The 24,147-nt window shown below is 45.4% G+C and overlaps 1 protein-coding gene across 5 annotated transcripts in view; it reads right to left on the bottom strand.

Moving 5' to 3' along the window:
- Positions 1 to 9,579, bottom strand: part of cep83 (centrosomal protein 83) — an 81,229-nt gene extending 71,650 nt beyond the window's left edge. The window contains exons 1-4 of one of the 5 annotated variants that reach the window (XM_068058805.1): positions 9,402 to 9,579; positions 9,034 to 9,177; positions 7,298 to 7,374; positions 4,522 to 4,806 (exon numbers count right to left, since the gene is read on the bottom strand). In XM_068058805.1, coding sequence (XP_067914906.1) covers positions 4,522 to 4,796 — 275 coding nt within the window. In that variant the 5' untranslated portion in view covers positions 4,797 to 4,806; positions 7,298 to 7,374; positions 9,034 to 9,177; positions 9,402 to 9,579. Of the gene's footprint in view, positions 1 to 4,521; positions 4,807 to 7,297; positions 7,375 to 9,033; positions 9,178 to 9,401 lie in introns of those variants that run through there. The other 4 variants (XM_068058806.1, XM_068058807.1, XM_068058808.1 and 1 more) reach the window with 4 other exon arrangements.
- Positions 9,580 to 24,147: the final 14,568 nt, after the last annotated feature.

The raw sequence follows: 24,147 nt of genomic DNA, 5'->3' as shown, positions 1-24,147 counted from the left end.
CAGACTGCCTCCACCTCAGCTGCTAATGTCGGGGTAGCACCTAAATGTAGTGGGAGGAAAAGGAAATTGAATCAGTTTTGAGCATGAAGGTGGCACGGGTGGTGTACAAGTTGTCACGATTGCAAAGATGTATTAAAACATTTTTATTTCATGCAAAATTTGATCTACTCTCGGTAATGTTTTGCTTGATTACAGATGAATACAAAGATGCTTCTTGGAGGCTTATGGCAGGAATGCAAATGATGCTTACAAAGCATCTCAGGAAATGTCCAGTGTCCATATCTCATTGGAATTTGAGCCGTCATTCTTTAATGATGGCTGTTTTCCTAATGATGATTCATAACTTTTTCCAATGTCATGTTTTACTTTTGTTTTCTGTGGTCATAACTTACGCTGCTCGCACTGGTGTATAGTCGCATTCATCATAGCCCATAAATGATTTCAAATGCCAATCACATGAAAGTGCAGCAACGCTTCATTAAGAATGCAGAGATGAATAAGACTTTATGCAAAAGGAAATTCCTGTGGGAAATTGTTAAGTTTCTCCTCCTAACATTCCTTGATGTGGCTTATTGTTGGTTGAAACATGCACAAATGAGCTTCTCACTGATGTCCCTTGCATGTCCCTCCATGGTCCTGATATCGATGACGGCATCGTTGTCTTTGTTGTCCTCGTCCTCACCCCCTTCATAGTGATCCTCATCTGAGGAGGACTGGTGTTCCTCCTGTTCCTCAGCCTGCAGAATGTTGCACAACCTTGCAAGTAGACGCTGCAAGACATAGCAGACAACAATAATTCGTGACACCCTTTGTGGCACATACTGAAGAGCCCCTCCAATGGTGTATTCAATGATGGATCTAGTGGATGCATGAGCAACATTGTATATCTCTTCAGCAGCATTTCGGGAATGACGTACTGGTGTCATCAACTATGTTCAAAGCGGGTAAACACTTATCACCCAAGATCCAGCCGTCCACTTCAACTGGTTCCTCGAAAACTCCTGGCAGTTGGGAGCTCCTCAAAACGTAGGAATCATGACAGCTCCCTGACAAACATGCATGATTCTTCTCCTATGGTTGCAAACCAGCTGTATGTTTAAAGAGTGAAAGCCTTTGCAATTGACAAAGACAACAGGCTGGTTCCAGGGAGCGCTAATGGCCACATGAGTATTTATTTATTTATTTATTTAGAGATACAGCACTGAAACAGGCCCTTCGGCCCACCGAGTCTGTGCCGACCAAGAACCACCCATTTATACTAACCCTACAGTAATTCCATATTCCCTACCACCTACCTACACTAGGGGCAATTTACAATGGCCAATTTACCTATCACCTGCAAGTCTTTGGCGGTGGGAGGAAACCGGAGTACCCGGCGAAAACCCACGCGGTCACAGGGAGAACTTGCAAACTCCGTACAGACAGTACCCAGAATTGAACCCGGGTCCCAGGAGCTGTGTGGCTGTGGTGCTGCACTCTAGGGAACCCAGCGATGGAGCCGCAGACCTTGCTGCCTGGCTGTCCTCATCTACAGGTAAGTAGATGATATCATTGGCACGTCAAACAAGGGCATTGGTCACCTCTTTGATGCACCTGTGGGTTGCAAACCTCATATGTTGCTGGAAGGAGCCGGTGGAGAAAATACTGAGTTCAGCAGTCCTTTGAGGGCAAATGGCATGGAATTCCCACTGAAGCTGTGCGGCTGCAGGTCATGTTGCAGGACCCAAAAAATGTCTGTGACCATTTCATCCTTAGGAGTCTCTGGCATTGCCTTTCTGACATTTGTAGATAATATGTCCTTGTCCTGAGGATGTGATGATAAGGCCATTCTCAATGTTACCATTCAGAGCACCTTCCTGTTCTGCCTCTTGCTGCTGCTCAGGCATCGACTTGAAGGAAAAGAGCCCTCCTTAGTCTCACTCTTTCCATGGTGCAAGACAAATTAGGTGTATGAGATACATGTCGCTGTGGCTTTTCTGAACAATAAGCAGAGGGTGGCAATTCAGCCGTCTATTGCAGTGAGCTGAAACATAGAGGCAATGAACAGCTCCCTTATATCTGTCTTCAAATTGCAGCCAGGTAGAAGACACACCCACTGTCATTTGCCTCCTCCTACTCTCCTTGCAATTCTTGAGTGTCCACGTGGTTCCCATTATCATTGGAGAAGATGATGCACGTGGAATTCAGGACAAGTCTCCCCACCTCCAACCTACTCCTGCAACCTTCCAGGTTGAACCCATCACCCTTGACCCACCCAATGTTACCGTTACCCTTCTCCGTGTTACTACTGAATCTCCCCCCATTGTCTTGCATAGTGTAATCATCAATCTATTCAGGCCATCCCGCCCCACCACGTTCCGACTCCCGTTACTATCGACATGCCAACTCATATCTTTGAACTGCCTCACATCGAACTGATCATTGTTGCAGAGTCCTGTTCCCCTCCATATGAAGCTGTCAAATACTCACCCATTAGTCTTGACCTTCCCCCCCCCCCCTACAGAGTCCATTTACCCCCATTCACTGTGACAGTTCCCTCTGCTAGCCAGTACCCTTAATTTGCCCCACAGCTCCCTGACATAGGCAGCACTGATCCCTCGAGGCCCTTTTCAGATATCTTCACACAGTACTGATCTAATCCACCCACCACCCCCGCAGCTGACAACATGCATTCTCACCGTCAACCACTCAACAACCTGGACTCCACTGCTCCTCCATGCATCCCAGGAACCCCACCCTTCCCTCCTCTGCTCCTCCATGTAGCTGCCGCTCACACTGTCACCACTATTCTCCGACATGATTCACCCTTGCTGGTGCCAAGCCTGGAGGTAAACATCCATTCCAATGCTGGCGGTAGTTTAGTGGTTGAGTTAAAGAGAGAAGAGCACAGTCCTGAGAATCAACTGCACAAATCTGACTGTTGCACGCCACGTTGAAACATTCGTGAACTGGGTGACACGTGAATATCACTCGCCGTTCACTAATCTGGCAGGTAGGACTAAATCCTAACTATGCATAGGGTAATGAGTATTCATGAACGCAAAGCTGCATTCCGCCACCGCGCTGGGAAAACCTCTAAATGCCACAAACCCACGGCTGACTTAATCCCTCTAAAATATCCCACCATCGGGAATCCATCGTGAAGTTTAAGTAGACAGTGCCTATTGGGCTTCCCTCATCCACCAAATTTGTAACTTCTTGAAAAAATAACACAACTAGAGTTGCAAGACATAACCTTTTTATGAAGCCAAATTGTGTGTAACTAATATGTCCCTCTCCATTTAGGAAATCATATATTGCATCCCTAATGATTCCTTCAAGTATCTTTCCTATTACTGATGACATACTAATGGCCCAATAGTTACCTGGGTCCATGTTGGCAACTTTTCTAAAGATGGGAACTACATTTGCCTCCTTCTAGAATGCAGTGAGCTATTAAAACAACAGGCTACAGGCTCACACAGCATATGTCCCATCTCCCTGAGGACCCTCGGGGGACATCATCCAACCCAGCTGCTCTATCAATTTTCAAGTTCTTAATTCTTACTAATCTAATATTACTAGTTTTATTAAAATCATTCAATTCTAATCTATTAGTCAAGCATCATTGTCAAAAGTGAAGATCTTTGCAAAGTACTCAACTAATATTTCTATCATACCCAGTGAGCAATGTCCCCTTTAAAATGTAATTGTAGTGCACAGCCAGTTTTTTCAGTGCACTGTCCTTTTAAAATCTTTTGTGTGGCCGTGCACACACGGTATTTATTAAAGAACAAGGCCTGCACGGTACCTTCCAGGCAACTACGCGGCCGCGCACACATGCAGCTTAGCAGGAACATTGCCAGTGGGTCCTTTGTAGCCTGTCCTTGAACATCCTGCAATGGCCCAACACAGTCTTTGACTTGAGTTAAAATTTCAAGTAGCATCATACAGCACAGTAGGAGGCCATTCAACTCATCGTGCACTTGCCAGTACTTTGACAGAGCTACCCAATTAGTCCTATTCCCTTGCTCTTTCCACATAGCCCAGGAAATGTTTTCTTTTCATGCCTTTATCCAATTCCCATTTTGAAAGTTAAGAGTGAATCTATTTCCACACCGTTTAAGGTAGTCCATTCCTGATCATAAGTCACTGCATAAAATAATTTCGCCTCATCTCCCCTCTGTCTTTTTTTGCCAATTATCCTAAATCTGTGTCCTCTGGTTACTGGCCCTGCTGCCTGTGAAACAGTTTATCCTCATTTACTCTATTAAAACCATTCAGAATTTTGAACAGCTCAATTAAATCTCCCCTTAACCTTCTTGTTCTCGCAGCTTCTTTAGGCAGTCTCTCCACATAACTGAAGTCCCCTTTCTTTTTCTGCACTCTCTCCAAGGCCTTTTCAGAATTGCACTTCTAACCACAGGTCCACATGTGAAATGCTAACTTTTCTGTTCTCTCCAAAGCTGAATATTCCCAGCATTTTCAGTTTTTTTTTTCAATCATATTTGCAGCATCTGCAATTTTTAACTTTTAGCATACCTTGTATGTTCTGCCTTCAGTGTCTGATAGTTGGTTTTGTGATGCTCGCATCTCATTCGTTCATCAATTAGCATTTTTTGTAGCTCGGTGTCAGTCCCACAAAGACCTGCTCCTGCATTTAGTGGAGACGGCTGATTAGACAAAGCCTCCATTGCAGAATGCAGGTGACCAGAAGTCTGTGCTAGAAAAGAAGGATCCAACAAACGAGGATACAAAGAATTCCCACTTAAAGAGCGCTCTCCAAGTGCATGGGATTCCTCTCTTCCTGAAGCCATCTGAAATCAACTATCACAAAAAAAGGCATATGCATTAGTTCTGTCAGCTCATTCTCCACCCCCATTAACTGTCCCAAACAGCAAGGCATTAAAGTGATGGATTCATTCTTATTCAAGTTGCAGGAGTTAAAAATAATCATTGAGATTCATACTGAAAAAGGGTTAAAATGCAGCTAGTTCCAATGGCAGGTAAACGCACTATATGGTACGGAGTCATACCGGTCAGGGAAATCCTAGATTTGAATGCTGGTTTGTGCTGATTTAGCCTGGTGAAGTACTGTGGTGCAGTTGAGAGGATACAACTGCTTCCCTGCTGTATTCAGGCAGATAATAAGGGTAGGGTAGGGTAGGGATGGGAAAAATTAGAGCTCCCGCTCTGGATTCCTACTAGAGTATCACCTGCTGGAAAGTGTGCATATATGGTCAGGTAAGAACAGCATGGGGCTTGGCTGTGATGCTCTCCGTGGTCAAATAGCCAGCCAGAACTCTATTATCTGAGATCGTGTAAGGAGGTGGCCATTTTGGCTATGTACTGGAGGGATGCCAACAACCATAAGAACTGTATCCAGGAAGAGTTAATGGCTTCTGGAGAGGAGGGGAGAAAAACACGCAGAAGTAGGTTGAAATTAATTTTCTACTAGATCAACCAATTGGAGGGGAGGTTCCTCCATTTCAGCCCAGTGAGCTCTCAACATTGTACCCTTGTATAAGTGGCCGCTGTTTTCCTTCCCACTTGAATGGCCCAGTGGAACTCCAGGTGCATGTTTGCCCCTCCACCGCAGCCACCCCACATTGTGGACAGGCCAAGCTCCAATAAAATTCAGCACCAAATCTGAGCACAGTAACTATTCTTCAAACCACCCCTGCCAACTCTGACCTGAGATCAGGTTGCTGCTTAAGAAATTTATTTGGTGCATGTTTAACAGTTTTGATGTGGTTATTTTGAGCAGGTGAACTGGAGGATTAATTGTTTCTGGCCTGCACACTTTCGGCAATTGTTATGCCCGAGTGTTTTCATCCTCCTCTCACTCTACCCCACCTGATTTGGCTACTTCCCATCACTGTAATTCACTCACCTCACTCTCAAATGCAAATTAGATAGATTTCTTTCAGAAATTGTTGTGGAAATGGAGTAGTTTGAGATATGTGGTAAATATAACATGCTTGGGAGAAACAGGTGACTTTGGATCTATGGTTCCCAAAGATGTCAGTTGTAATTCAGTTGGTCGCCTGAGTCAGCAAGTTGTGGGTTCAAGCCCCACTCCACAGACCTGTGCGCAAAAACCTGACTGAAAATCCAGTGGAGTACTGAGGGCGTGCTGCACTATCAAACCCGAGCCAAGCTATTCCAGTCCAGCTGTAACACAGGCATCTACCTGACAATCTGGAAAATTGCCCAGGAATGCCCCGTGCAGAAACAGCAGAACTAGTCCAATGTGGCCAATTAGCGCCTCATCAATCAACTCTCCGTCATCAGCAAAGTGATGGATGGTGCCATTGGCAGTACTATCAAGTGACACCTACTCAGCAATAACCTGCTCAGTGATGCTCAGTTTGGGTTTTGCCACGGCCACTCAGCTCCAGACCTGATTACAACCTTGGCCCAATTATGAACAAGAGAGCTGAACTCCAGAGGTGAGGTGAGGGTGACATCAGTCATTGGGAAAATGCTAGAATCTATTCTAAAGGATGTGATAAATGGACTTTTGGATAATAATGATCTGATTGGACATAGTCAACATGGATTTATGAATGGGAAATCATGTTTGATGAACCTGTTGGAGGTGTTTGAGGATGTTACTAACAGAATTGATAAAGGGGAGTCGGTGGACGTGGTATACTTGGATTTTCAAAATGCCTTTGATAAAGTCCCTCACAGGAGGTTGGTTAGCAAAATTAAAGCTCTTGGGATAGGAGGTTGAGATACTGGCATCGATTAAGGATTGGATAACAGGCAGAAAGCAGAGAGTAGGAATAAAGGGATTATTCACACATTGGCAGGCTGGGACTAGTGGGGTACCGCAGGGATCAGTGCTTGGGCCCCAACTGTTCACAATATATATCAAAAATTTGGACGTGGGGACCAAATGTAGTATTTCCAAGTTTGCGGAGGACACAAAACTAGGTGGGAATGTGTGTTGTGAGGGAGATGCAAAGCGGCTTCAAGGGGATTTGAAAAGACTTAGTGAGTGGGCAAGAATGTGGCAGATGGAATATAATGTGGAAAAATGTGAGGTTATCCACTTTGGAACAGATGTGCAGAGTATTTCTTAAATGGTAAGAGATTAGAAAGTGTAGATGTACAAAGGGACCTGGGTGTTCTTGTCAGTAAGTCACTGAAAGCTAACATGCAGGTGCAGCAAGCAATTAAGAAGGCTAAAGGTATGTTAGCCTTTATCACAAGAGGATTTGAGTACAGAAGTAGTGAAGTCTTGCTTCAATTGTATAGAACCTTGGTTAGACAGCACCTGGAATAGTGTGCGCCGTTTTGGTCCCCTTACCTTAAGGAGGATATTATTGCCATAGAGAGAGTGCAACGAAGGTTCACCAGACCTGTTCCTGGGATGGCAGGACTGTCCTATGAAGAGACATTGAGGAAAACTGAGCCTGTATTCTCTAGAGTTTTGAAGAATGAGAGGTGATCTCATTGAAACCTACAAAATACTTAAAGGGATAGACAGGGTAGTTGCAGCTAAGATGTTTCCCCTGGATGGGGAGTCTAGAACCAGGGGACACAATTTCAAAATAAGGGTGAAGCCACTTAGGACAGAGATGAGAAGAAATTTCTTTACTCAGAGGGTCGTGAATCTTTGGAATTCTCTACCCCAGAGGGCTGTGGAAACTCAGTCATTGAGTATGTTTAAAGAGATTGACAGATTTCTAAATACAAATGACATAAGGGGATATGAGGATAGTGTGGGAAAAAGGCATTGGGGGATGATCAGCCATGATCGTATTGAATGGCGGAGCAGACCCGATGGGCTGAATGGCCTACTCCTATGTTCCTAAGAAGCCCTAGCAAAACTGGAATCAATGGGAGAGCTCTCCATTGGTTGGAGTCATACCTAGTACAAAGGAAGATGGTTGTGGTTGTTGGAGGTCAATCATCTCAGTCCTAGAACATCACTGCAGGAGTTCCTCAGGGTAGTGTTCTAGGCCCAACCATCTCAGCTGTTTCATCAATGACCTCCCCTCCATCATAAGGTCATTGATACAGCACGTAATTAGGAAAGTTAATAGAATGTTATCATTTATCGCGAGGGGAATTGAATACAAAAGTAGGGAGGTTATGCTTCAGCTGTACAGGGCATTGGTGAGACCACATCTGGAGTACTGTGTACTGTACTGGTCTTCTTATTTAAGGAAGGATATAAATGCGTTGGAGGCAGTACAGAGAAGATTTACTAGACTAATACCTGTAATGGGTGGGCTGTCTTATGAGGAAAGATTGGACAGACTAGGCTTGTATCCGCAGGAATTTACAAGAGTAAGAGGCGACTTGACTGAAACATATAAGATCCTGAGGGGTCTTGACATGGTGGATTTGGAAAGGATGTTTCCCATTGTGGGAGAATCTCGAACTAGAGGTCACTGTTTAAAAATAAGGGGTCGCCCATTTAAAATAGAAATAGGGAGAATTTTTTTCTCTGAGGTCCGTGAGTCTTTGGAATTCCCTTCCTCAAAAAGCAATGGAAGCAGAGTCTTTGAATATTTTTAAGGCAGAGGTAGATAGATTCTTGATAAGCAAGGGGGTGGAAGCTTATCGGGGGTAGGTGGAAATGTGGAGTAATCAGTTCAGCCATGGACTTATTGAATGGTGGAGCAGGCTCGAGAGGTTGAGTGGCCTACCCCTCTTAATTCATATATTCGTACTGCACAATGTTCAGCATCATTCACGACTCCTCAAATATTGAAGCAGTCGGCGTCCATATGCAATAAGACCTGGACAACATATGGACTTGGGCTGATAAATGGCAAGTAACATTAGCGCCACACAAGTGCCAAGCAATGACCATCTTCAATAAGAGAGTATCCAGCCATCTCCCCTTGACATTCAATGACATTACCATTGCTGAATCCCCCACTATCAATATCCTGGGGGAGTCACCATTGACCAGAAACTTAACGAGACCAGGTCAGCGGTTAGGAATCCTGCGGCTAGTAACTCACCTCCTGACTCCCCAAAGCCTGTCCACCATCTACAAGGCACAAGTCAGGAGTGTGATGGAATACTCACCACTTGCCTGGATGGGTGCAGCTCCAACAACACTCAAGTAGCTCAACACCATCCAGGACAAAGCAGCCCGCTTTGTTGACACCTCATCCACCACTGACGCACAGTGACAGCTCCTTAGACAGCACCTTCTGCAACCTCTACCACCTAGAAGGACAAGGGCAGCAGATACTTATGAATACCACCACCTACAAGTTCTCCTCCAAGCTACAGACCATCCTGTCTTGGAACTGTATCGCCGTTCCTTTACTGTCGCTGGGTTAGAATCCCTCCCCCCACGCACTCCAGCCGGTTGCCTGAGCAACTGCTAACGCTCTTCAATGGCCGCCGCCGTTCCTCTCACTGTTAACCGCCTCCCCACCCTGGCTAACCTGTGCTCCGTGTAAGGGGCCAGGGGCCGCACATTCCCTCTCCCGCCGAGGATGATCGCTAAACTGCGGGCGGTTGCTCGCTCCCGCCACCCCTGCTCAGTTCTCCCGCCGCCAACAGTTCAACCCCGGCCCGCAGTCACTCAATGAGAAACGGCCGCCGCCATTTCGGCCGTTTCCCCGCCGACTGGAACTGCGCAGGCGCCGAACGTCACAGCCGCTGAAGGAGAGGGGGAGGGGGAGAAGGAGAAGGAGGGGATCCAGCAGCAAAACCCAAACCCAGTAGCAAAATGCAAACCCAGTAACAAAACTCAGTAGCAAGTCCCAAACTCAGTAGCAAAACCCAAACCCAGCATCAAAACCCAGTAGCAAAACCCAAACCCAGCAACAAAACCCAGGAGCAAAACCCAGCAGCAAAACCCAAACGCAACAAATCCCAGTAGCAAAACCCAAACCCAGCAACAAAACCCAGTAGCAAAACCCAAACCCAGCAACAAAACACAGTAGCAAACCCCAAACCGAGCAACAAAAACCAGTAGTAAATCCCAAACCAAGAAGCAAAAGCCAAACCCAGCAACAAAACCCAGTAGCAAAACCCAAACCCAGCAACAAAACCCAGCAGCAAAAACCCAAACCCAGGAGCAAAACCCTGTAGCAAACCCCAAACCCAGCAGCAAAAACCCAAACCCAGGAGCAAAACCCAGAAGCAAAACACAAACCCAGCAGCAAAAACCAGTAGCAAAACCCAAACCCAGCAACAAAACCCAGCAGCAAAAACCCAAACCCAGGAGCAAAACCCTGTAGCAAAACCCAAACCCAGCAACAAAACCCTGTAGCAAACCCCAAACACAGCAACAAAACCCAGCAGCAAAAACCCAAACCCAGGAGCAAAACCCAGAAGCAAAACCCAAACACAGCAGCAAAACCCTGTAGCAAACCCCAAACCCAACAACAAAACCCAGTAGCAAACCCCAAACCCAGCAACAAAACCCAGTAATAAATCCGAAACCCAGAAGCAAAGCCAAACCCAGCAACAAAACCCAGTAGCAAAACCCAAACCCAGCAACAAAACCCAGTAGCAAAACCCAAACCCAGCTGCAAAACCCAAACCCAGCAACAAAACCCAGCAGCAAAATCCAAACCCAGTAACAAAACCCAGAAGCAAAACCCAAACCCAGGAGCAAAACCCAGGAGCAAAACCCAAACCCAGCAACAAAACCCAGTAGCAAAACCCAAACCCAGAAGCAAAACCAGTAGCAAAATCCAAACCCAGCAGCAAAACCCAGTAGCAAAACCTAAACCCAGCAACAAAACCCATCAGCAAAAACCCAAACCCAGTAGCAAAATCGAAACCCAGCAGCAAAACCTAAACCCAGCTGCAAAACCCATCAGCAAAAACCCAAACCCAGGAGCAAAACCCAGTAGCAAAATCCAAACCCAGCAGCAAAACCCAGTAGCAAAACCTAAACCCAGCTGCAAAACCCAGCAGCAAAGACCCAAACCCAGGAGCAAAACCCAGTAGCAAACCCCAAACCTAGGTGCAAAACCATACCCAGCACTCAAACCCAGGAGAAAAACCCAGTAGCAAAACCTAAACCCAGCAGCAAAACCCAGTAGCAAAACCTAAACCCAGCAGCAAAACCCAGCAGCAAAACCCAGTAGCAAAACCCAGCAGCAAAAAACCAAACCCAGCAGCAAAAACCCAAACTCAACAAGGATGTTGCCTGGGCTGGAGCATTTCAGCTATGAAGAGTTACTGGATAGGTTAGGGTTGTTTTCCTTGGAGCAGAGAAGGCTGAGGGGGGATCTGATTGAGGTATACAAAATTATGAGGGACATAGATAGGGTAGATAGAAAGAAACTTTTTCCCTTGGCGGAGTTGTCATTATCCAGAGGGCATAGATTTAAGGTAAGGGGCAGGAAGTTTAGAGGGGAGTTGAGGAAAAATGTTTTCACCCAGAGGGTGGTTGGAATCTGGAACACACTGCCTGAAGGGGTGGTAGAGGCAGGAACTCTCACAACATTTAAGAAGTATTTAGATGAGCACTTGAAACTTCATAGCATACAAGGCTACGGGCCAAGTGCTGGAAAATGGGATTCGATTGGATGGGTGCTTGATGGTCGGCGCAGACGCATTGGGCTGAAGGGCCTGTTTCTGTGCTGTATAAATCTATGACTCGATAACAGCAAAACCCCAAACCCATCAGCAAAACTCAGCAGCAAAAACCCAAAGCCATCAGCAAAACCCAGCAGCAGAACCAAACCCACCAGCAAAACCAGCAGAACCCAAACAGCCACCCAGCAGCAAAACCCCAACCCAGCAGCGAAACCCAAAACCAGCCGCAAAACCCAGCAGCAAACCCCAAACCCACGTTTAAAACCCAGCAGCAGAACCCAAACACACCAGCAAAACCCACAACCCTGCAGAAAGAACCTGCAAACCAGCAGCAAAACCCAAACCCAGCAGCAGCTCAGGCTGCATTTAACAGGGAGCAGAAATGGGGTAGGGGAAAGAAACAAGTGACCTCCCACAAACTGTATGGCTCAGTGGGTAGCACACTTACCTCAGTCACAAACGTGGGTTCAAGCCCCACCCCATAAACTTGGGCACAGAAGCAAAAGAAGCCATAAGGCTCTCTCCTGCTCCAATTTCTCATGTTCTACTCTTACAATCCTACCTAACACAGCCCGTGTAGTACTGAGGAGGTTCTCTGCTCACAGAGATGCCATCATTTGGATGAGATCATAAACCAAGGCTGTGTCTGCCCACTCAGGTGGGCAAAAAGATCCCATGGCACTATTTTGAAGAAGTGCTTGGGAGTTCTCCATGGTGTCCTGGCCAATATTTATCTTTCACCCAACATCACTAGAAAAGATTATTTGCTCATTGCCATATTCCTGTTTGTGGAAACTTGCAACTTGTTTGCTTTGTTTCCTGTGTTACAACAATAGCTACTTCAAAAGTACTTAATTGGCTATGAATCACTTTGGGATGTCCTGAGGTCAGGAAAAGCACTAAAGCATCATTGTGGCCTTCATGCTAAGTGAGCTACTTGTGTAATGAAGGGTGAGAGGCCACATGAGTGGCAGTGCTAAGATCATTCTGCTGTGAATCACTAAATGGATCCATGCATGAACTTGTGAGGCACGTTGATCACTGTTCAGAGCTCACAGTGAGTTTTGGACAGCAGAGAGGCATTGCGAACGATTAGAACCATAGAACGATAGAACAATTACAGCACAGAAGGAAGCCATTCAGCCCATCGTATCCGTGCTGGCCAAAAAAAAACTAGCTGCCCAATTTAATCCCACCTTCCAGCACCTGGTCCATAGCCTTGCAGGTTACAGCACTTCAGGTACATGAAAAGAATTGAGGGTTTCTGCCTCCACCACCGTTCCTGGCAGTGAATTCCAGACACCCACCACCCTCTGGGTGAAAAGGTTTCTCCTCATGCCCCCTCTAGTCCTCCTACCAATCACCTTAAATCTGTATCCCCCAGTAACTGACCTCCCCGCCAGGGGAAACAGGTCCTTCCTGTCCACTCTATCTAGGCTCCTCATAATTTTGTACACCTCAATTGAGTCTCCCCTCAGCCTCCTCATAACTGCAACTTTCAAGACCTGGCAACATTCTTGTAAATCTCCTCTGTACTCTCTCCAGAGCAATTATGTCCTTTCTGTAATGTGGTGACCAGAACTGTACGCAATAATCCAGCTGTGGCCTAACCAGCATAATGGTTTCCTCTGGTGCTAAGCATCTTACATCTGACCTCAAGTTCTGCTTCAATTTGAAATTCCACAGCAAATGCATTGACAACTGTCCTGAAAGATGTCCCCATTAAGCTGCAGTATGCATTTTAAACAGTTGTCGCAGCAGGTGCCACTGGTGCAGTGATATGCTCCGGATATGTGATGTTTAGGTAACTAAGCATCTATGAATTCCCTAAAGCTAAAGATCATCTCCTACTGACATCTGCCTGGATCCAAGTGACTGGTTACCACTCTCAAAGTGTTCACATTTCCCAGCAACTGGTAAGCACGCTGTATGGGCTGGATATTGTGCTGGAGGTGGGGCTCCCTGCGCCATGCTGAAAAGGTGGGGAGAACCCCACATCTCCCTTTGCCCCCCACCCCCAAGCAATCGTCCAGTCTTTTTTTGTCAAAATTTTAGGATGTGTGATCCCCATCCCTTTAAAGACATTAAAGGGATGGGGATCCCGCCGCCAAGAGCTGCCGGCCAAGCAATGAGCCAGCAGCTCAGCAGTATCAGCAGCACCACCAGGAGTAGTGGCCACATCCGGTACTGCAGAAACCTTGGACCCAGGCCCAGCACTGGAATCCCAGAGAAGAGGTAGGTGAGGCAGGGTCACCGGGGCCAGTCCGGAAAGCCCCGGTGGGGAAGGGGTGGAGTGTGGTCTTGCAGTCTAGGCGATGAGGGTCACGGGGGGGTGGGGTGAATTGGTTCTGGTGGGGGTCCTCTATGGGCCACAAATTGCCCACAGGAAGGGTGCCTCATTTTACAAGGCGTCCTCCTTGCGCAGCAGAGGCCTCCCCGACCCTCTCACCACCACACCCCCCCACAACCTTCGCCACTGGTGAGATCCCAGCAGCAGCGGGAAGAGGCCCTTAATTGGCCCTTAATGGGCCACTTACGGGCCTCAATTTGCTTCTGGGCCGGAAGACTGTCATCAGCCTATCCCGCCCCCAGGAAGATCATAGGGTGACAGGGAGTTGACAGGCCCTCCGTCCACCACCTCACCCCCACCCGCCACAATTCTCCATGCCCCACCCGCCTCCGATCCCACCTCGAGGTGGGCGCGGGGGGGCGGTGGGGACCATAAAATCCCAGCCTCTGTGTTCACAGATCCCAGTGAGTGGTAAGCATTTTCAATCCGGTGTAGCAGCCTCTGGTTTATTGCACAGCTATTGAAATCTGTGTCCTCTTACAAAGCTAAGTAGCCGCACAGCATCTAGAGTTTTCTGAGCAAACGGCTGCTTATTATTCCTCATCACTGCTGCCCCTCACTTGATAGTGCTTGGTGGCTTACAAGGTGCGATTGCTTCACTAAATAATTGTCTACTTCTGATAGTGTTCATATTTATATGGGTGCTGAGTACCAGTGGGAGTGATGGTAAAAATTGTAGCAGTGACTGGCATTCCTCTTCAGTGGCACCTGAGGTCTGGCCTTCCCTCCTTGGTCTATGATGAAAACATGTGATTTAAATCACTTCACATGTCTGGACACAAGGTATAATTACTGGCAGCACTACAAAGACACTCATTTTCTCACTGTCAGGGACAGTGAACAGAAGACATTGTGAATATTGAAGCTACATCTCGGACCACTAGCAGATCCAACATCAAATATCTCAATCCTAGAGCGTGTTCAGGAGAATTTTCTACAGCAATATGTTTCCAGTCCAACGAGAAAGGAGGCATTGCTACATCTGGTTGTTGGAAATGAGGTGGGTCAAGTAGATCAAGTGTCAGTAGGCGACCATTTAGGGGACAGTGATCATTGTATCATAAGGTTTAGGTTGACGATGGAAAAGGACAAGGAACAGTACAGAGTAAGAATAATTTACTGGGGTAAGCCAAATTCAATGGGGTAAGAATGGATCTGACCCAGATAAATTGGTATCAAAGGTTGGCAGGCAAAATGAGCAATGGGCTGCCTTTAAATAAGAGAGAGTTCGGGCACAGTCAAGGTATATTCCCACAAAAGGAAAAGGTAGAGTAAACAAATTCAGAGCTCCCTGGATGACAAAAGAGATAGAGATTAAGATGAAGAAGAAAAAGTGTGCTTATAACAGATGTCAGGTAGAAAATACAACGGAGAAACAGGCTGAATATAGAAGGTTCAGAGGGGAAGTGAAAAAGCAAATAAGAGAAGCAAAGAGAGAGTGTGAAAACAGACTGGCAGCTAGCATTAAAGGGAATCCAAAAGTCTTCTATAGGCATATAAATATAAAATGCTGGTAAAGAGTGAGGCCGATTAGGGACCTAAAAGGAGATTTACACATGGAGGCAGGGGGCATGGTTGAGGTATTAAATGAATACTTTGCATCTGTCTTTACCATGGAAGAAGATGCTGCACAGGTAATGGTGAAAGAGGAGATAATTCAGACACTTAAAGGGTTTAAAATTGATAAGGAGGAGGAATTGGATAGACTGTACTTAAATTGGATAAGGCACCAGGATTGGATGAGATACATCCAAGGATACTGAGGGAAGTGAGAGTGGAAATTGTGCAGGCATTGGCCATAATTTTCCAGCCTTCCTTAGACTCGGGGGTAGTGCCAGAGGACTGGAGAATTGCAAATGTTACACCATTGTTCAAAAAAGTCAGTTTAACCTCGATGGTGGGGATGCTTCTAGAAACGATTATTCGGAACAAAATTAATAGTCACGTGGGCAAATGTGGGTTAATTAAGCAAAATGAGCACAGATTGTTAAGGGCAAATTATGTTGAACTAACTTACTGGAGTTTTTTGATGGGCTAACAGAGAGAATTGATGCTGTTGTTGTGGTGTACATAGACTTCCAAAAAGAATTTGATACAGTGCGGCAAAACAGACTTGCGAACAAAGTTAAAGCTCATGGAATAAAAGGAACAGTAGCAGCATGAATACGAAATTGGCAGAGTGACAGGTAACAGAGAGTAGTGGTTAATGAATGTTTTTTGGACTGGAGGAAGGGAGTACCCCAGTGGTCAGTGTTAGGACCCTTGCTTTTCCTGATATATATGTCCTTGGTGTACAGGACACAATTTCAAAATTTGCAGATGATATAAAGCTTGGAAGCATTGTGACCTGTGAGGACGATCGTGTCGAACTTGAAAAAGATGTAGATAGATTGGTGGAATAGGTGGACAAGTGGCAGGTGAAATTTAATGCAAAGAAGTGTGAAGTGATTCATTTTGGTTGGAAGAATGCAGAAAGACAACATAAAATGAAGGGTACAATTCTGAAGGGGATGCAGGAGCAGAGGGACCTGGGTGTATATTGTCTAGGAAGTATTTTCTTTTTGTTGTTTAAAAACTAAGGGGGTCTGTGTGCTTTTAAGACTGAGAGTTGTTTGTCTCTCTGGGAACAGTGTGTGGGAGCTGCAAGCCTGTTTCATAGGCAACAGCATGAGAGAGAGAGGTCACATGCCATATTGTATCCGTTTGACTGTGTGTAGAGACTGGCTAGAACAGGTTTGATGTGGCAGACCAGCGAAGCGTGCTCTCCTTGAAGGAAGAATTTGTCTCTCTCAGAGGAAAATCGACATTGGCCTACAGGCTGTGTTTCTAAAGAGGAAAAGACCCCTGCAAGGAATCTTTGCATTATTGGAGATCTATGTGACGCCTACTGCAGCTGAAGTGTCTAGAATGCCTATCCATTACAGACGGTTTATCAACTCACCTGGAGACTTCGAGTGGCATGTGACTATTCGACTCTAGGCCACCTCACTGATCCAGGAAAATAACCAACCAGGACTTCTAACCCAGCTGTTTTATTATTCCTAAGAAATCGCTCTAATTTTAAAAACATCATTTTAGAACTGGTTAACCTTGGTTTTTGATTGTATGTGTGTGCATGAGGGTTAGGAGGAATAAGAAGTTATAAAGTCTTTTTAGACATAGCTTTATCTCGGTATTGTTTAAGATTTAGTTTCTTGATAAATAGTTAATTTGTTGTTGTTTTGGTGCGTTTTATTCTGGGGGTTAATAAAGTGTTTAATTTTGCTAATTTCTGGTAGGTGGGAAACTTTAATAATATGCTGTGACCTATGGAGTAGTGGGACTGAATTGACAGTGCAATATTTCCGCCTCGGTCGTAACAATATGGTATCATATCATTGAAGGTGGCAGGACAGGCAGAGAGAGCAGTTAATAAAACATACAGTATCCTGGGTTTTATTAATAGGGGCATAGAGAACAAAATCAAGGAAGATATGTTATACTTGAATGGGACACTGGTTCAGCCTCAACTGGAGTACTGCATCCAGTTTTGGGCGCCACACTTTAGGAAGGATGAAGGCATTAGAGTGCAGCAAAGATTCATGAGAATGGTTTCAGGGATGAGGAACTTCAGTTACATAGGAAATAGGAGCAGGAGTAGGCCATTTGGCCCCTCGAGCCTGTTCCATCATTCAACTAGATCATAGCTGATCTTCTACCTCAACGCCATTTTCCCCACCACCCCCATATCCTTTGATATCTTTAATATATAGAAATCTGCCAATCTCTGTCTTGAATATACTCAATAACTGAGCATCCACAGCCCTCTGGGATAGAGAATTCCAAAGATTCACCACCCTCTGAGTGAAGAAATCCCTCCTCATCACAGTCTAAGTGATCTATCTCTTACTGTGAGACTGTGCTCCCTGGTTCTAGACAACCCCAGACAGGGGAGACAACCCCAGACAGGGGAAACATCCTTCCTGCATCGACCCTGCTGAGCCACGTAAGAAGTTTGTATGCTTCAATGAGATCACCTCTCATTCTTCTAAACTCTAGAGAATACAGGCCCAGTCTCCTCAATCTCTCTTCATAGTACAGCCCCACCATCCCAGGAATCAGTCTGCTGAACCTTCGTTCCACTCCCTCAATAGCAAGTGTATCCTTCCTTAGGTAGGGAGACCAAAACTATACACAATACTCCAGGTGCCATCTCACCAAGGCTTCTCACTGCAGCAAGACTTCTTTATAGCCGTACTCAAATCCTCTTGCAATAAAGGCCAACATACCATTTGCTTTCCTAATGGCTTGCTGCACCTGCATGTAAGTGACTTATGAACAAGGACACCCAGGTCCCTTTGGACATCAACACTTCCCAAACTCTCATCATTTAAGAAATACTCTGCATTTCTGTTTTTCCTACCAAAGTAGATAAATTCACATTTTTCCACATTATATTCCATCAGCCATGTTCTTGCCCACTCACTGTCTAAATCTCCTTGAAGCCTCTTTGCATCCTCCTCACAACTCAGATTCCCACCTAGTTTTGTGTCATCAGCAAACTGGGAAATATTACATTTGGTCCCCACATCCAAATCGTTGTTACAGGTTGTGAATAGCTGGGGCCCAAGCACTGATCCTTGCGGTACCCCACTAGTCACAGCCTGCCAACCTGAGAATTACCAATTTTTTTTTGTCCATTAACCAATTTTCAATCCATATCAGTATATTAGCCCCAATCCCATGTGCTCTAATTTTGTTTCCTAACCTCTTTGTGGGACCTTATTGAAAGCCTTCTGAAAATCCAAATACACCACATCCACTGGTTCCCCCTTATGCATTCTGCTAATTACATCCTCAAAAAACTCTAACAGGTTTGTCAAACGTGATTTCCCTTGCATAAATCCATGTTGATTCTGCCCAGTCCTACCATTATTTTCTAAGTGTCCTGTTATCACATCCTTTATAGTAGATTCTAGCATTTTCCCTATTAGCTCGATAAGGTGGCTAAGAAGGTATATGGAATCCTTTCCTTTATTAGCCAAGGTATAGAATATAAGAGTAGGGAGGCTATGCTGGAACTGTATAATTCATTGGTTAGGCCACACCTTGAGTACTGTGTGCAGTTCTGGTCACCTCATTACAAAAAGGATGTAATTGCACTAGAGAGAGAACAGGGGAGAGTTACAAGGATGTTGCCAGGACTGGAAAAATGCAGCTAGGAGGAAAGATTGGATAGGCTGGGATTGTTCTCCTAGGAACAGTGGAGGCTGACAGGAGGTTTGATTGAGATGTACAAAATTGTGAGGGGCCTGGAGAGAGTGGATGGGAAGGGCCTATTTACCTTAGCAGAGAGGTTAGTGACTAGGGGGAATAGATTTAAAGTGATTGGGAGAAGGATTAGAGGGGAGATGAGGAAAAGATTTTTCATCCAGAGGGGTTTGGAACTCACTGTCTGTAAGGGTAGTAGAGGCAGAAACCCTCAACTCATTTGAAAGGTGCCTTGGATATGCACCTGAAGTGCTGTAACCTGCGGGGCTACGGACCAAATGCTGAAAAGTGGGATTAGGCTGGGTGCCTCGTTTTTTAGTCGCCTGCTGCAGACAAGATGGGCCAAGTGACCTTTTGCTGTGCCATTAACTTTCTATGATTCTATGACGTCGGGCTAACAGATCTGTAGTTCCCTGTTTTCTCTCTCCTTCCTTTCTTATATAGTGCAATTACATTTCCCACCTTCCAATCTGCAGGAACCGCTCCAGAACCTATAGAATTTTGGAAGATGATCACCAATGCATCCACTATCTCTACAGCCATCTCTTCCAACACTCTGGGATGTAGATCATCAGGTCCAAGATATTTATTAACTTTCAGTCCCGTTAATTTCTCCAGTACTACTTTTTTCTTAACACTAATTTCTTTCAGTTCCTCATTCTCGCTAGTCCCTTGGTTCTCTAGCATTCCTGGGATATTTTTTGTATTTTCATTCGTGGAGACAGACACAAACTATTTGTTTAGTTTCTCTGCGATTTCCTTATTCCCCATTATTTTCCCCTGCCCGTGCCTGTCATGGGCCCACATTTGGCTTCGCTAATCTTTTCCTTTTTACATACCTATTACATAGATAGATTGGAGAAATTGGGACCGTTTTCCTTGGAGAAAAGAAAGTTGAGAGAAGTTTTGATAGAGGTATTCAAAATCATGAGGGATCTGGACAGAGTGGTTAGGGGAAAACTGTTCCCATTGGTGGAAGGATCGAAAACAAGAGGGAACAGATTTAAGATAATTAGCAAAAGAAGCAATGGAAACATGAGGAAAAACCTCTTCACGCATCGAGTGGTTCGGATCTGGATTGCACTGCCTGAGAGTGTGGTGGAGGCAGGTTCAATCGAGGCATTCAAGAGGGAATTGGATTGTTATCTGAAAAGGAAGAATGTGCAGGGCTACAGGGAGAAGGCGGGGAGTGGCACTAGATAATTGCTCCTTCGGGGAGCCAGCGCAGACAACTGGCCTCCTTCTGTGCTGTAACAATTCTGTGATCTATATACTGGGATTAAAGGGACAGTAGCTGCATGGATACAATATTGGCTAAGAGACAAAAAACAGAGGTGAAGGTTTGTTTTTGAGCCTGGATGGAAGTGTGTAGTGGGGTCCCCCAGAAGTCGGCATTGGAATCACCACTCTTTTTAATATTGTCGAGGCCTTAGAGAAGGGGCAGAGAGATTTACTAGAATGGTGTCAGGAATAAAAGGCTCTGTTATGTGGAGAGACTAGAGAAACTGATTGTTCTCTTTCAGAAGGTTAGAGGGAGATTTGATATGAATGGTTTTGATAAAGTAAAGGAGAAACTGCTTTCGGTGGCAGAAAAGCCAGTAACCAGAGGACACAGATTACAGGTGATTGGCAAAAGAATCAGTGGTTATGCTGAACCTTTATAAAGCTCTGGTTAGGCACCAACTGGAGTATTGTGTCCAGTTCTGGTCACCACGCTTTAGAAAGGATGTGAGGGCCCTTGGGAGGGTACAGAGGAGATTTACCAGAATGGTTCCAGGGATGGGGGTTTTTTGTTACAAGGTTAGGTTGGAAAAACTGGGTTTGTTATCCTTAGAACAAAGGAGATAGAGGGCAGATTTAGTAGAAATGTACAAGTTTAGATAAGTTAGACAAGGAAAAACTGTTTCCATTAACAAACAGTACTCGGACTAGGGAACACAGATTTGGGCTAAAGGTGCAGGGGGAATGTGAGGAGGCATTTTTTTACACAGCGGCTGGTAATGACCTGGAACTCGCTGCCCGCAAGGGAGAAGATCAATGACTTCAAGAGGAAGTTGGATGGCCACCTGAGAGAAATAGACCTGCAGGGCTATGGGGATCAAGCCGGGGAGTGGAACTGACTGCATAGCTCCGTGGAGAGCCGGCATGGACTCGATGGGCCGAATGGCCTTTATTCTGTGCCGTAAATTACTCTATGACTCTAGTGCCATGGGATCTTTTACATACACCTGAACAGACACATGGAGCCTCAGTTTAACATCTCATTCAACAGAAAGCATCTTCAACAGTGCAGCAGTCCCTCCGTACTGCACTGCAGCATCAGCCCTGATTTTTACGCTTAAGCCCTGGAGTGAGACTTGAACCTAGAACCTGAGAGGTGAGAGTGCTCCCAACTGAGCCACAGCTGACTGATAGCTAAGAAGTTTGCTAGCTGTGCCTATTTTAGTACGTTGTCACAATGGCGATGTTTACTTTTGTGCTCTTTGAGATGTTAACTGGCACGGCATTAACTGCAGTAACAGCATTAACTAAACATTTAAGTTTAAATTTCTTGTAGAAGTGATGTGCACTGTACTAGTCAGTGCAGTTGTAATGGTAGTCGTGACAAACTACTGCTGATACTGCCAAAAATCACAGTCCTGATTCACTCTTACTGTTATGATTAATTAGTATGCCGTTTTGTAGGCTTGCTAATGAAAATTGTTTTAGAATGGGAAGAACTTGGAAAGAACAAATTTGAGGGCCATGATAAAACTGTTAATGAAGTAAGCTATGGGCGAAGTTGAAAGAGACCTGGGAGTCTTAGACTCAAAGCTCAACCTGTCTGACCAATGCAGATCTGAACCAACAAAGCCAATAGAATGATGAACGACATCATGAAAACAGGATGTAAATCAGTGGAAGTTGTGATCAAACTCTACAGCGCTGAGGTTAGTCCACACCCATGTGTAACTGGATTCAATTCTGGTCAGACCCATGTTGTGTACTATGTCTGGTTCTGGTCAGACCTACCTTTAATACTATGTCTAGTTCAAGTTGCTGGGACATGAGGGAAATATTCATGCACTAGAGGCAGTTCTGAGAAGAGTTATGAGTCTGATCCCCAATATCTGGGGTCTAGATTCTGGGGAAAGGCTGGAGAGACTTGGGATATCCCCCCGGAAAGGAAACTTTGATAGAAGATCTTGTAGAGGTGTTTAAAATAGTTAAGGAAATGGAAAACCAGAATATTATTTTAGACCGCAAGAGTAGGACAAAGGGTCATAGATTCAAACTACCAAAGATAACTTAAGGACTGATAACAGGGAGTTCTGCTTCACACAGAGTGGTCAACACTTGGAATGGAATTCCTGGAAAATTAGTGGAAGTGAAAATAAAAACCAGAAATGCTGGAAATACTCAGCAGGTCTGGCAGCAACTGTGGAGAGAGAAGCAGAGTTAATGTTTCAGGTCAGTGAGTGGCAAATATTAGAAACGTAATAGGTTTTAAGCAAGTAATGTGGGGGTGGGGCAAGAGATAACAAAAGGCAAGGTGGGACAACATCACAGAGAATAACTGACCAGAAGGTCATGGAGCAAAGGCAAACGGTATGTTAATGGTGTGCTGAAAGACAAAGCGTTAGTGCAGAGAGGGTGTTAATTGATAGAAAAATGAACAGTCCTGGCCCAAAGCACAAACATGAAAAAAAGTGGGTAGGCACATGGTAAAAAAAAATGAATGAAACAAACTAAAATAAAATAAACCAATAAAAAATAATAAAAAGGAAAAAATAACTAAAAATAAAAAGGGGGCCCATTATGCTCTGAAATGATTGAATTCAATGTTCATTCCGACAGGCTGTAGCGGGCCTAATCAGTAAATGGGATGCTGTTCCTTGAGCTTGCGTTGATGTTCACCGGAACACTGCAGCAGGCCCAGGACAGAGATGTGGGAATGAGAGCAGGGGGCTGTGTTGAAATGGCCAGCAACTGGAAGCTCGGCGTCATTCTTTTGGACTGAGCGGCGGTGTTCCGCAAAGTGGTCACCCAATCTGCGTTTAGTCTCTCCAATGTAGACGAGATCACATTGTGAGCAGTGACTACAGTATACTAAATTGAAAGAATTACAAGTAAGTCGCTGCTTCACCTGAAAGGAGTGTTTGGGGCCTTGGATATTGAGGAGAGAGGAGGTAAAAGGGCAGGTGTTACACCTCCTGTGATTGCATGGGAAGATGCCGTGGGAAGGGGACAAGGTGTTGGGGGTAATGGAGGAGCGGACCAGGGCGTCGCAGAAGGAACGATCCCTTCAGAATGCTGACAGGGGAGGGGAAGATGCGTTTGGTAGTGGCATCACGCTGAAGGAAATGGCAGAGGATGATCCTTTGGATGTAGAGGCTGGTGGGGTGGAAAGTGAGGACAAGGAGAACCCTGTCGTGGTTCATGGAGGGAGAGGAAGGGGTGAGGGTAGAGGTTTGGGAAATGGGCCAGACAAGGTCGAGGGCCCTGTCAACAACAGTGGGTGGAGGGGAATCCTTGGTTGAGGAAAAAGGAAGGCATATCAGAAGCGCTGTCGTGGAAGGTAGCATCATCAGAGCAGATGCGTCGGAGACGGAGAAACTGGGAGAATGGAATGGAGTCCTTACAGGAGGCAGGGTGTGAAAGTGTATCGAGGTAGCTGTGGGAGTCGGTGGGTTTATAATGGATATTAGTAGACAGCCTATCCAGCGATGGAGATAGAGAGGTCGAGGAAGGGAAGTGTCGGAGATAGACCATGTAAAGGTGAGAGAAGGGTGGAAATTGGAAGCAAGGTTGATAAAGTTTTCCAGTTCGGGGCTGGAGCAGGAAACGGCACCGATACAGTTATCAATGTACCGGAAAAAGAGTTAGGGGAGGGGGCCTGAGTAGGACTGGAACAAGTGTTCAACATATCCCACAAAAAGACGGGCATAACTAGGACCCATGCGGGTACCCATAGCAACACCTTTTACTAGAGTACTAGAGTATGTCTATGTGTTTTATGATGTTATGGTGCATTTGGCCCACTTGCATTTATG

Source organism: Heterodontus francisci, chromosome 27 (assembly GCF_036365525.1).
Source record: "Heterodontus francisci isolate sHetFra1 chromosome 27, sHetFra1.hap1, whole genome shotgun sequence".
Taxonomy (NCBI): domain Eukaryota; kingdom Metazoa; phylum Chordata; class Chondrichthyes; order Heterodontiformes; family Heterodontidae; genus Heterodontus; species Heterodontus francisci.
Note: the sequence above shows the minus strand (reverse complement) of the source record. Positions and strands in the feature narration are given on the sequence as shown.